Here is a 13,359-nt window from a genome sequence, read left to right on the forward strand (position 1 = left end):
AAGGTACCCTCCGCCACACAGCGTCAGGTGGCTTGTGGAGTACGGATGTAGATGTAGATGTAGATATGACATATCAGGCAACTATTGTGCAACAGAGTTAAAGGATCAGCTTTTGAAACCCTGTAATTGTCTCCCAACGTGGCGCAGAAGTTAGAGATTTGGCACAAAGGTGTCTACAACCTTTCTCTGTATCGGTGCAAAAGCTTGGCGCCCAGAGACCTCACTGTCGACCAAGGAGACGCTTCAAACAAGGTGTCGACATTTGCGAAAAAAAGAGCCAGAGCGTGGGTTAATGACGTCACATTGGCAACAAATTTCGCATCAGTTCTGCTCCAAGTCACACGATGGGAAGATCGTCACTGCCCTCTTACCCACGTTTCAAACCTTCTTTTGACGCCTCTGCGATGGAGGTCAGAACCGCAACGCCCAGCGTTGAAGTTAGCCGTTTTCTTGTGGGTGGCCGAGGAAAACATTTCAGACAGACCGCCGCTCAAAAACGACGCGACAGAGCCTCAGGGGGTGGCATAAATGGCGTCAAACCATCCCTTTTCTTGGGGCGTTGATTTCAAAGATTTCGCGGTCGAAAACGACAGTTTATAGTACGACGAGCAGTAGGACAACGTTCTTGATAACATTTGACACTGCTAACTGACCTTACGACTTATTTTAGAAAATAGATTAAGGAAAGGCAAACCTACGTTTCTAGCATTTGTAGACTTAGAGAAAGCTTTTGACAATGTTGACTGGAATACTCTCTTTCAAATTCTAAAGGTGGCAGGGGTAAAATACAGGGAGCGAAAGGCTATTTACAATTTCTACAGAAACCAGATGGCAATTATAAAAGTCGAGGGGCATGAAAAGGAAGCAGTGGTTGGGAAGGGAGTGAGACAGGGTTGTAGCCTATCCTCGATGTTATTCAATATGTATATTGAGCAAGCAGTAAAGGAAACAAAAGAAAAGTTAGGAGTAGGCATTAAAATCCATGGATAAGAAATAAAAACTTTGAGGTTCGCCGATGACATTGTAATTCTGTCAGAGACAGCATAGGACTTGGAAGAGCAGTTGAACGGAATGGACAGTGTCTTGAAAGGAGGACATAAGATGAACATCAACAAAAGCAAAACGAGGATAATGGAATGCAGTCGAATTAAGTCGGGTGATGCTGAGGGAATTAGATTCGGAAATGAGACACTTAAAGTAGTAAAGGAGTTTTGCTATTTGGGGAGAAAAATAACTGATGATGGTCGAAGTAGAGAGGATATAAAACGTAGACTGGCAATGGCAAGGAAAGCGTTTCTGAAGAAGAGAAATTTGTTAAAATCGAGTATAGATTTAAGTGTCAGGAAGTCGTTTCTGAAAGTATTTGTATGGAGTGTAGCCATGTATGGAAGTGAAACATGGACGATAAATAGTTTGGACAAGAAGAGAATAGAAGCTTTCGAAATGTGGTGCTACAGAAAAAGGCTGAAGATTAGATGGGTAGATCACATAACTAATGAGGAGGTATTGAATAGAATTGGGGAGAAAACGAGTTTGTGGCACAACTTGACAAGAAGAAGGGACCGGTTGGTAGGACATGTTGTGAGGCATCAGGGGATCGCAAATTTAATACTGGAGGGCAGCGTGGAGGGTAAAAATCGTAGAGGGAGACCAAGAGATGAATACACTAAGCAGATTCAGAAGGATGTAGGTTGCAATAGGTACTGGGAGATGAAGAAGCTTGCACAGGATAGAGTAGCATGAAGAGCTGCATAAAACCAGTCTCAGGACTGAAGACCACAACAACAACATCACTGGAAGTTTTAACCCTTCTCTAACGACCGTGCGGAGCTCCTTCCTAATTGAACCCAATCGCACCCCTTTGACCGCTATTTTTGCTGTTGTGTACAGTTTGAAGCCACTAAGGACCGTTGAAAGCCATTCGACGAAATTTGAACGTGATCCGGAGCAGCAGAGGGTGCTTATGCATTTTCAGCCCTCCTGTTTGGCACCCTTCTGTGACGTGATCACGGGAAAGGGAGGAGGAGCGGCAATGCAACATTGACACATATGTCAATAAAACGGCGAAGAGTCTCTCTGTAAGACGCCCACTGTTCGACAGCAGCCTCGGGGGCACTGCCCAAATTTATTGAGAATTCTAAAACATACCTGTACTGAGACAACCTGTGAAGCAGTCCTAGGCGCCTACTAGCAGGCGTCTCGGACAGAAGGGTGTCGAGGGGTTTGCCTGCCTGCAGGCAACTAGGAATACTTCACAGACTGTCTCAGTACAGGTACATTTTTAAAATTCTCAATGAAGCTCCTGGAAGAGCTTTGCAACAAGTGCTCGAAAGTAGCGTGCTCCTAAAATAGCACAGAACATATCGGATTTATTTTATGGGCATAACATGGAGTCATAGGAGCCATACATGGCATAATTTACTACTTAAGTCATCCATAAAATAGTTGAAAATGACTTAAGGCCGAAATTGTACAACTGTACATGAAATAAAGAGACTGGCAGCTGAAGGCATCGCGAAATCTTTCAAAAAATTCATTGCAGCTGCGAACCTTATCGCACTGAAAATTATAAATACTTTCTATTCGTATTAATAACAACATAATCTCACTACAAATTTTCTCTAAATCTTTAGGAACTATTAAAATCATATGGCGATAAAATATTTTGGAATAGAGTTTGAATGAAAAAAAATTGTTTATTAGCTTTCAGAATAATTCTCACAATTCTCAGACGATGTTCCCAAAAATTCTATGTATCCTATTGGAATGGATAAAACCATGTAGTTAGTTTGATAATAACTAGATGTGGGTAACGCTACCATCTCAACATTACGTGCAATGGGACATGAAGATGATTTTCTGCCTAAACGAAACTCGTATTGAAAACAATGAGGATCTATTGCGCTTTACAACAGAATAACAGTGATTTCTTTCTGAAATTTTTGTCCACTGTTGTTGAGATAAACCTTTGAAGACATTAAAATGAATAGCAGTTTCTAATGTTGTAGTGCACCACCCAGAGATTAGTCGTTTTCTAACGTTCTAATTGTGTATACCAGTCTCCACGTGTTTAAGTACATTATTTTCATAACTATTATTACAGTCTAGCTGTTACTATGCTAATATTAGTGGTGCCATTTCTATTTTTCACCTAAAATGATATGTACGGTGTCCCAAAACAGTAGGGTCAAAATTACAGTCAGAGCTTTCTAAAATCAGTATTTTGAGATAAGTAATCAGTTATTGGAATTGAATAGTTCAGGCAGTATGAGACCTTGAACGAACAATCCATGTGAGAATCGTGATTATCAACTGTTCATGTTTCATAGAAAAAAGACTGCCTAACACATCGATGAGAGTCAATTGTTTGAAGAGTTTACATTTAAAACACGTGTTTGCTAAGATACAGATAGAACAACCACAATTCGCATTATTTTATCACCTGTATCGCCCATCAGACGCGACCATTGTCAGATAACCTTTGTTCTGGTAGCAGCAAATTAGGGGGTAAAAGCACGGTTCTATTCCAGTGTTCGTTGGGAACCAGGCACCAGGCCAATGATTCTCTGACGATACTCGCGTCTGATGAAAACCGTACATTACCTACAACGGCAAGCCGGCGTTTGCTACATTTGTACTAAGTAGGATAATATTACTTACTGAAGTCAGTGGAGGCGCTTAACTCCACATCTGAAATTATTTTGTAAACGACACGTTTACAGACCCGTTTTTGCTTCTATTATCGCATACTTTCATCCATGTCAATTTATTTATTTAGCTTATGGCTACATCTATAAAAAGTAAGACTGACAATTACCTCAGACTACAAATAAATATCAAGGCCACGAATGTACTCTATTGATCCCTCTGTCATCATCAGGAACTCTGTTGAATCGCCTGGGAAAGCTCTCACAGGTCGTACTTGGACAACATGGCGAATAGTCTCATTTTCAGCGCCACAGTCACAACTAGGAGACGTTATTTTCCTCCATTTGTTCATAAAATCGACACATCTGCCAGTGCTAGTTCTTATTCGGTTAAGAACCGACCAGATCTTGCGTGGTAATTCAAAATCAGGTGGCTTGGTCGATGTGCACGACATTTTAAGTTGCTCTGTCGTAGCTTTAATCTACCGTGAGTGTCTGCAGCAGTCATTAGCATTAAAGCCGTTGCTAAGTAACATCCTTGCAATTTCCAGGGGCCTGATGAAAGCAAAGCCTCCCTTTCCTGATATTTTCAATGTCTGCGTGAACAGGGAAGTAAGTATTTTTCTGTAGTTTTCTGTGCTCCCATACTAGTGCACTTTCCGGTTGCAGAGCTCCTGTCTGTAGCTAAGTATGAGTAGCCAGAAAGTAGATGCAGGCTTGATAGCGCCATTTACAAGACTTGTGGTATGGCTGAGCTGTGTCAAGAAGTCTTGTGTGAGCACTATTCACCCAAGCTAGGGAGCAATATTCCGTAAATGGGTAGAGAAATCTCAGAGCTGAAATACGCACTGTTGATGCAAAGGATCCTCATGATGTGCTACTGAGTTTCTGAAGAACTTTATTTCGGGTTTTGATTTTGGGAGCTATCCTTAAAAGACGTTGTTCGTAACTGAGCATTCTATCAAGCGTGACTACTAGGTATTTGGGGTTTCTGTTATGTCTCAGTAGCTTCCCTTCACAGTAGACCCTTAGGTCTTTGATGGCCAACTTGTTTGGGTGAAACGTTGGCACTTCTGTGTTATCGACATTCGGCAGCAACTTCTAGCTGCGGGAAAATTTACCAGTAATTGCCAAATCCTTGATCAATTCGGAGTCGGTAACTTCAAGATCTAAATGCCTCATTATGAATGCCCAATCGTCAGTATACCCAAACATTCTCGATGATGTTCCAGGTACATCTGATGTGTACAAACTGAACAGCAAAGAAGCCAGTACTGAACCTTGTGGCAGCCCATTATTTTACCTTCATCTGTGGACTCATCTTGTTGTCCATTAGTACTTAAAAACATCGGTTATTGAGCATTTCATTTATTGTTAGGTTTGGGATAACTTGCGGAGGTTTCAGTTTGACACCTTGCCTCCACACAGGAACATATGCAGCTGTGGGATTAATGGATATCACATATTCTGATTCTGGAAGCCAGCTTCCGTGAAGGTTGTTAGGGAGAGAACTTCACCTGCACGATTGCGTTTAGGTCTGAATCCTGACCGCTCAACCGGTTTATTTTCAAAGATCTTGTGACATACTGTATCGCAGATCATTCTTTCCAGGAGCTTATACAACATACTAAGTAACGCTATAACTTTCTGGCTTGTCATGTGGTTTACGTGGTTTCAGTTCAAATGGCATGTTACCCATTTGCAGAATATTTATGAAGACCTCAGCTAGCTACTTTTTGACATACTTGCCACAGTGCAAAAGCAACTCTGCGTGAATGGCATCAAAGCACGATGCTTTCCCTGGTTTCATTTCTTTTAAGGCAGTCGTTACTTCTTCAATGTCGAATGACAGAGAATATTCAGTTTCGACTTTATAAGTTGCTTTAGGCTCATTTGATTTTTTCTTAGCCGCAATAGTGTGCCTTCGGACTTTAGAAGATTTGGAACTGGACACGATGATGGTTGCAGCTTGTTTGGTGGTAACAGAATCGTAGGTGTGATCTCGCGGAGTGCCTCGACGTAGTTTTCTGAGCAGGAACCAAACTTCTTTACTAGATTTGCGGAAGTCAACGGATTCAACGGTCTCAGTCCATGTTATACGTGTAGCTGTACCGATCTTACGCCGCATCGCATCTGCCGTTTGATTGTATAGTTTTCCACACTCTTCTTTCCACCCAAGAATATATAATTCTTGGAGTACACTTCTTTTCTGTGCTAATTTGAGCTTCAAAGAACCACTTGTAGCTTGAACTTACTGGTGGGATCCATCCTACACATTTATCCAGACTTTCTGAGAAAGTGTCCCAATCGCACTCTTGAAAATTCCATCTCGGCCTAGGAAATGCTGTTGTTAAAGGCCTACTAATCCTAATTACAAGAAAAATTGAGCGCTGTGTGGGAAATATTGAAAGACTTTTCTCGATATTAAAAGTGGTTGGCTTTTCCTGTTAAATGAGACAAAGCAAAGATCAGAAGTATGATCCATTTTCCAGGCACCTCAGTTGAAAGTTCCCTGATACTTAGCCTCGCAGATAAGATGAATGTCATGCTCTTCGGGCCAGTCCACCGAAGCGTTTCCCTTTTCATTACTGTCCCTGCATTTCCACAGTTCATGATGGCTGTTCAAGTCCTCCAGAGATATTGTAGGCTGATCCAGAGTTCTAAGCACTTTAGAAGACCAACTGAGGCTCATAAAAGTACAGTCATATCGGCTACTCCTGTTACAACTTCAAGAGTAAGGTGTGAGTTGTCTGTATCAAAATATAGAATTATATGTGTATTCACACACCTTAAACGTTGTCATAGGTAGTAGGCATAAGTAATGTCCGGGTAATAGTCCTCTTGGACTGAGTTGAGCTTCGTTAGCTTCGTTGTTTTCCTGGATTTCAACTAAATCAGTTTTGTTGTCAACTAAGATCTTATGCAGCCCGACCGGTTACCCGTGCGGTCTAACGCACGGCTTTACGGGCGGGAAGGAGCGCTTGGTCCCCTGCACGAATCCGCCCGGCGGACTTGTGTCGTGGCCCGGTGAGCCGCCCAGTCTGTGGATGGTTATTAGCCGATTTTTCATCTGCCTAGGCGAATGCGGGCTGGTTCCCCTTATTCCTCCTCAGCTACACTATGTCGGCGATTGCTGCGCAAACAAGTTGTCCATGCACGCGTACACCACCATTACTGTACCACGCAAACATAGAGGTTACACTCGTCTGGTGTGAGACGTTCCATGGGGGGGGGGGGGGGGGGGTCACCGCACAATAACCCTGAAAGAGTGGTTCGGTGTGGGGCGGCGGAGGGGTGAAGTGGACCGCGGTGGTCGTCGTGGGGTTGTGGACCACTTCTGCTGCGGCGGGGACGGAGCATCCTCGTCGTTCCTAGGTCCCCGGTTAACATACAATACTATACAATACAAGATCTTATGCAACAGTTGGCATTTCACTTTACTAACGCCGTATTTTTCGACTTATTCACCTGCTGATGAGTGAGCCGAAATTTATTAGGAAATCTCGAGGATTGTCTAGTTTCCAGTATTTTGTTGCTCGTTTGGCACGATCCAGGGCACACTTGCATGGCAATTATGTGATTAAACCTGCGCACGTGAGCAGCAGTCATCAGTGTCAGATTTCGCTGTTGATTGTCACACACCAGGTACAGCAATGTCAGCGTTCATTATAGTTACCCGTAGCAGATCTGTGACTGTTACTGGGAAAACTAAATATAACAGGCTTGTAAGGACGGCAGACTGTCGGTGCAATCGCAAGCGCGTTTTCCACGTGCACCAGCGGCAAGCAGTTTGAGTCGCCCTAATCCACAGATGGAGTTGCCTGCTGTATCAAGTCCCGGCCATTGCATGCACGATACAACGCAGTGTGAGGAACGTAATTTGCAGACTGTGTAGCAGTAGCGGGCATGTGTTTGGTTGGTGTACTTACCGCTCCCAGCCCGGTGGTGGCGAACCCGAAGCGCGCTTCTGGGTCCTGCGCTGACACCGAGGCCACGCCCTGGCTCTCCATCGCCTGCTGGTCCACCTGCTCCACCGACTGCTTCGTGCTGCGTACAAACAACTCGCTGACGCACGGCGCTTGGAAAATATTGGGGACGGGTTCAAATGTAGTAGATCAAAATACAGTCACACTTTGGGGAAATTTGTAGTAAGTTCCTATGTGACCGAACTGCTGAGCTAATCGGTCCCTTGTGTAACGCCGCAAGGACAGAAAACCCCAATTTAAAAAAAACTTTGTGGAAACGTAAAGTAGGGAAGTGAGTCTTGACAGTGTGTTGTGTACATGGTTCCGCGTAGTCAGCGCGTACACAACTTTCCCACTAGAGCGCGCTCCGCTAACAAGGGGAGGCCGCCAATTGTGAAATTCAGATTCAATTCATACTGCGCATAAAAAAAGCTCATGGCCAGAGGTGTAATGTGGCAAAGCACCAAGATGCACTTCTCAGCCGTTGTCGAGAAAATCGACAGTTAAACCGTTGCTGTGAAATACTCTCTAGGATTAACGATTTTCTACAGTGTCGTGGCGCAGCGGTAAGCGCTCGGGTTCATAATCCGAAGGTCGCCGGATCGAATCTCGCGCCATGCAACTTTTTTTAAGTGTTTTTTTGTAATTCAAATGTGTATATATATATACATATACATTTGAATTATATATATATATATATATATATATATATATATATATATATATATATATATATATATATAACAGAGGGAAACATTCCACGTGGAAAAATATATCTAAAAGAAAGATGATGAGACTTACCAAACAAAAGCGCTGGCAGGTCGATGGACCGCAAACAAACACAAATATACACACAAAAATATGTCTGCTTGTGTCTGTATGTGTGGATGGATATGTGTGTGTGTGCGAGTGTATACCTGTCCTTTTTTCCCCCTAAGGTAAGTCTTTCCGCTCCCGGGATTGGAATGACTCCTTATCCTCTCCCTTAAAACCCACATCCTTTCGTCTTTCCCTCTCCTTCCCCTCTTTCCTGATGAGGCAACAGTTTGTTGCGAAAGCTTGAATTTTGTGTGTATATTTGTGTTTGTTTGTGGGTCTATCGACCTGCCAGCGCTTTTGTTTGGTAAGTCTCTCTCTCTCTCTCTCTCTCTCTCTCTCTATATATATATATATATATATATATATATATATATATATATATATATATGCAATTCCCGGCAATCAGTTGCAATAATTATGCATATAATAAGTTGTTGAAAGTCGTTTGTCGTGGAAAAACAAAGTTGTATTTCACAAATGTTATTAATTGTCTTCATAATGATACCCACGTATAGTTAACGGAAGACGTAGAAACGATATTCCGAAACGAATACGTATAGCGTAAGTCAAATGTTCGAATTAGAATAGAAACCCCATGAACACAAATTTGCTGTGGCAGGTATGAAATATAAACTCCGTTACTCGCTCGTTACACTTGAAGGACAGACGTCGAATGGGCCGAAACGAGCCGCCGCATAACAGCGTAGCTGCCTGCTAACTTCGAAAGAAGGTAGATGCGGTCCCTAGCGCAACTTATAACATCGCCGAAAATCAGTGCGGACGTGAGAGCTTTGGTACACCCTGTTAAACAAACGGAAAAATGGAGGCGGTACAATTTGGGAGCGATCCGCCTTCACCAACATGCATAAGCAATTCATTAATAGTTTATATATATATATATATATATATATATATATATATATATATATATATATAAACTAACACTAAAAAAAATGTTGCATGGCGCGAGATTCGATCCGGCGACCTTCGGATTACGAACCCGAGCGCGTACCGCTGCGCCACGACGCTTTAGAAATTTAATGATCGTAGAGAGTATTTCACAGCAACGGTTTGTTTAACTGTCGATTTTCTCGACAACGGCTGAGAAGTGCATCTTGGTGCTTTGCCACATTACACCTCTGGCCATGAGCTTTTATTATGCGCAGTATGAATCGAATCTGAATTTCACAATTGGCGGCCTCCCCTTGTAAGCACAACAGCGCAGGCGCAGCGGTCGTCCGTCTCCGCTCTACGAGATGGCGCTGCCATAAAGACGGACCAAATTCTGCTTCCGACGATCCGCGTATTAATATGTAACGCAGCCAATGAGATTGCTGCTAACGTAGAACCTTTTCTCCTCGCGGATCACACTCGCGCAGTGATACATGAACGCACGAGGTATTATAACGAGTGTACAGACCACCGATTACTCAGTCTGCATTAGTCTATAGTCAAGTTTCAGTCTGCGCCTAATAAGATTATCATATTCCTGTACATAGCCATGAAGAGAAATGTATAGACACTTTGTCAAGTATCAGAGATATGTGAGAATAAGATTAATGTACGAAGACCAAAGGAACTTCCGATTGTCAATTGTAAACAGCATCCAGAATCAAGTTACGTAATGTCTATCCTTTTTATTATTTTAATAAATGTGTGTGAAAATTAATCCAAGTTCTGTTTAAAGTTGGTCACCGTCAATCTGCTACTCTAAGCGTGCAAGTGGCATTTCTATCGTCTGACCTAACGGCAGAAGATAAACACGCCACGATAAGACCACGAGACATATTGCTGACACTCGCCTACTTCGTTAGAGCGACAAGTCAAGTAATCTGATGGTGTGTGTACCGAAGGTCTTACAGTACGCACACCACACAGTGACGGTAACTATTGACGATAAAATCTACACTGCTAATATGTTGATTAACACCTATATTATTCCAATATTGAGAATAGAATACAAAAAGGGGAGATAAAAGGAAAGGATTATCATACATTCTTTATTAAACATCTATAGAATAAATTCAAAATCATATGAACGAAGGTTAAATCCAAGAAAGTAATTCAGTCAAAGATAACATTTTCCACGGAAGAGAGTTGTAACCACATCGAAAAGGAAATGCAACGCGACTACAATGCAACTCCGATATGGAATTGTCAGTTGGTTAGTTGCTCTTGAGTCACTCTAGAGTACTTTTGCGATAGTTGTCTGGACGCAAACGCTATTAGATTGTGGAAGTTTGATAATTCTTGAGGTAGAGACTGAAGCATTGCTCAGTCATTCAACTGATGAAAGTTAATCTTTACCGTTCTCAACGCGACGGTATAGTAAGACGAGTGTTAGACTTCAATTAAGTGATATTGGTTTATCGGACGTAGCCTTCGTACTCATGAACAGTCACAAACTTTGAGAGCAATGGATCAAGGACAGAAAAACAATTCGTTGTCTTGAGTAGGACACAATAAAACGAAGACACGAAGAAAGACAAGTACGCCGATTAGTCAAAAGTTGTCGTCAGCGTCACGATTACTGAACTGAAGTTAATCTTGAATGACATATCGGTGTGTGTGTGTTGTAAGGACAAACATTTAATTACAGAAAGAACAATAAAATCTGAGTCAAAAGGTAAATCGTACGTGTCGCTTAATTCTTTAAACATTTTAAGTGACTTAGTGAATGCATGAATAATGGACAGTGAAGAGTGATTAATTTAAAGCAGTATTACGGCGTATAAAAAAAAGAACATTTACTCCAACATATCTCTGGAGTTACGTCGGACCGTTGTTAATAACTGGACGTAGGTAGCAACGGCATAGCAACGGAATAGTAGACAGCAAATTTTTATCCTCGCTGTGTATGATGTGAAAAACGACCGTAATGATGAAATCAAGACTCAAGATTTTATTTCATCACGGAAGTAACCGGGCATAAAAATAAAAATAAACTATTGCAGTTTACCAGTTCGCACAAACTGAGAAGACTGTTGCGGACAGATAACAGAATATTTCTAAACCACGCGAGGAGTCGTGTTCTTACGAGAGTTACAGCTGCTGTTCCACGTTACACCGACGGGGACGAACATTGTTACGAGTCGCGTCTCCTACCGGCGAGTGAAGAAGGAGAAAAGGGACGTCACACTAGGCTTACACACTACTTAATCTAACTTAAACTTACTTATGCTAAGGACAACACACACACCCATGCCCGAGTGAGGACTCGAACCTCCGACGGGGGGATCCGCGCGAACCGTGCGGCTACCCCGCGCGGCTACAGTCCAGTCACACTATAAAACATTCAGTCGCGATGTACATTGGTGTCCAAAACTCAGCGACGAAACTAACTTTCGCGTGAGGTGTCACTGCGAAGTAACATAGCTCGACGAAACTTCAGCTATACATAGAAAGATCTGCTACAGAAGATAACTGTAAGAAATACGCCATGAAACGAACAGAAATTACACTTCCGTTCAAAGACAACAATTACACTGGAGTCACCACGAGTTATGATGGCCCCCAGCACATTACAAACGGCGAGACGTGGTTTTTAGTACGGTGTGTGGTTCCCACGGACGGCAATGTACACTGAGGAGACAGAAATCGCGGGACAGAGACATGCACATATACAGATCTACATCTACATCTACATCTACATCTACATACACACTCCGCAATCTACCATACGGTGCGTGGCGGACTGTTCCACTCCAAACCAAAACGAGGGAAAAATGACTGCCTATATGCCTCTGTACGATCACTAATCTCTCTTATCTTATCTTTGTGGTCTTTCCGCGAAATATCAGTTGGTGGCAGTAAAATTGTACTGCAGTCAGCCTCAAATGCTGGTTCTCTAAATTTCCTCAGTAGCGATTTACGAAAAGAACGCCTCCTTTCCTACAGAGACTCCCACCCGAGTTCCTGAAGCATTTCCGTAACACTCGAGTGATGATAAAACCTACCAGTAACAAATCTAGCGGCCCGCCTCTGAATTGGTTCTATGTCCTCCCTCAATCCGACCTGATAGGGATCCCAAACGCTCGAGCAGTACTCAAGAATAGGTCATATTAGTGTTTTATAAGCGGTCTCCTTTAAAGATGAACCACATCTTTCCAAAATTCTACCAATGAACCGAAGACGACTATCCGCCTTCCCCGCAACTGCCATTACAGGCTTGTCCCACTTCACATCGCTCTGCAATGTTACGCCCAAATATTTAATCGACGTGACTGTGTCAAGCGCTACACTACTAATGGTGTATTCAAACATTACGGGATTCTTTTTCGTTTTCATCTGTATTAATATAAATTTATCTATATTTAGAGTTAGCTCCCATTCTTTACACCAATCACAAATCCTGTCCAAGTCATCTTGTATCCTCCTACAATCACTCAACGACAACACCTTCCCGTACACTACAGCATCATCAGCAAACAGCCGCACATTGCTATCCACGCTATCCAAAACATCATTTATGTAGATAGAAAACAACAGCGGACCTACCACACTTCAAAAAAAAAGAAATGGTTCAAATGGCTCTGAGCACTATGGGACTCAACTGCTGAGGTCATTAGTCCCCTATAACTTAGAACTAGTTAAACCTAACTAACCTAAGGACATCACAACATCCATGCCCGAGGCAGGATTCGAACCTGCGACCGTAGCGGTCTTGCGGTTCCAGACTGCAGCGCCTTTAACCGCACGGCCACTTCGGCCGGCTACCACACTTCCCTGGGGCACTGCAGACGATACCCTCAGCTCCGATGAATTAGTGTCGCTTACACAAGATATAAAATGGCAGTGCATTGGTGGAGCTGTCATTTGTGCTCAGATGATTCATGTGAAAATGTGTCCGCAAGACGGGAATTAACAGACTTTGAAAGCGAAATAGCTGTTGGAGCTAGATCCATGGGACATTCCATTTCTGAAATCAT

General features: G+C 42.7%; 1 protein-coding gene across 1 annotated transcript in view; it reads right to left on the minus strand.

The window, feature by feature from the left end:
• LOC126238458 (uncharacterized) overlaps positions 1-13,359 on the minus strand; it is a 62,027-nt gene that overhangs the window by 37,029 nt on the left and 11,639 nt on the right. The window contains exon 3 of the mRNA XM_049947792.1: positions 7,577-7,694. Coding sequence (XP_049803749.1) covers positions 7,577-7,694 — 118 coding nt within the window. The remainder of the gene's footprint in view (positions 1-7,576; positions 7,695-13,359) is intronic.

The sequence above is a fragment of the Schistocerca nitens genome, chromosome 1, assembly GCF_023898315.1.
Source record: "Schistocerca nitens isolate TAMUIC-IGC-003100 chromosome 1, iqSchNite1.1, whole genome shotgun sequence".
In the NCBI taxonomy this organism is placed as follows: Eukaryota; Metazoa; Arthropoda; class Insecta; order Orthoptera; family Acrididae; genus Schistocerca; species Schistocerca nitens.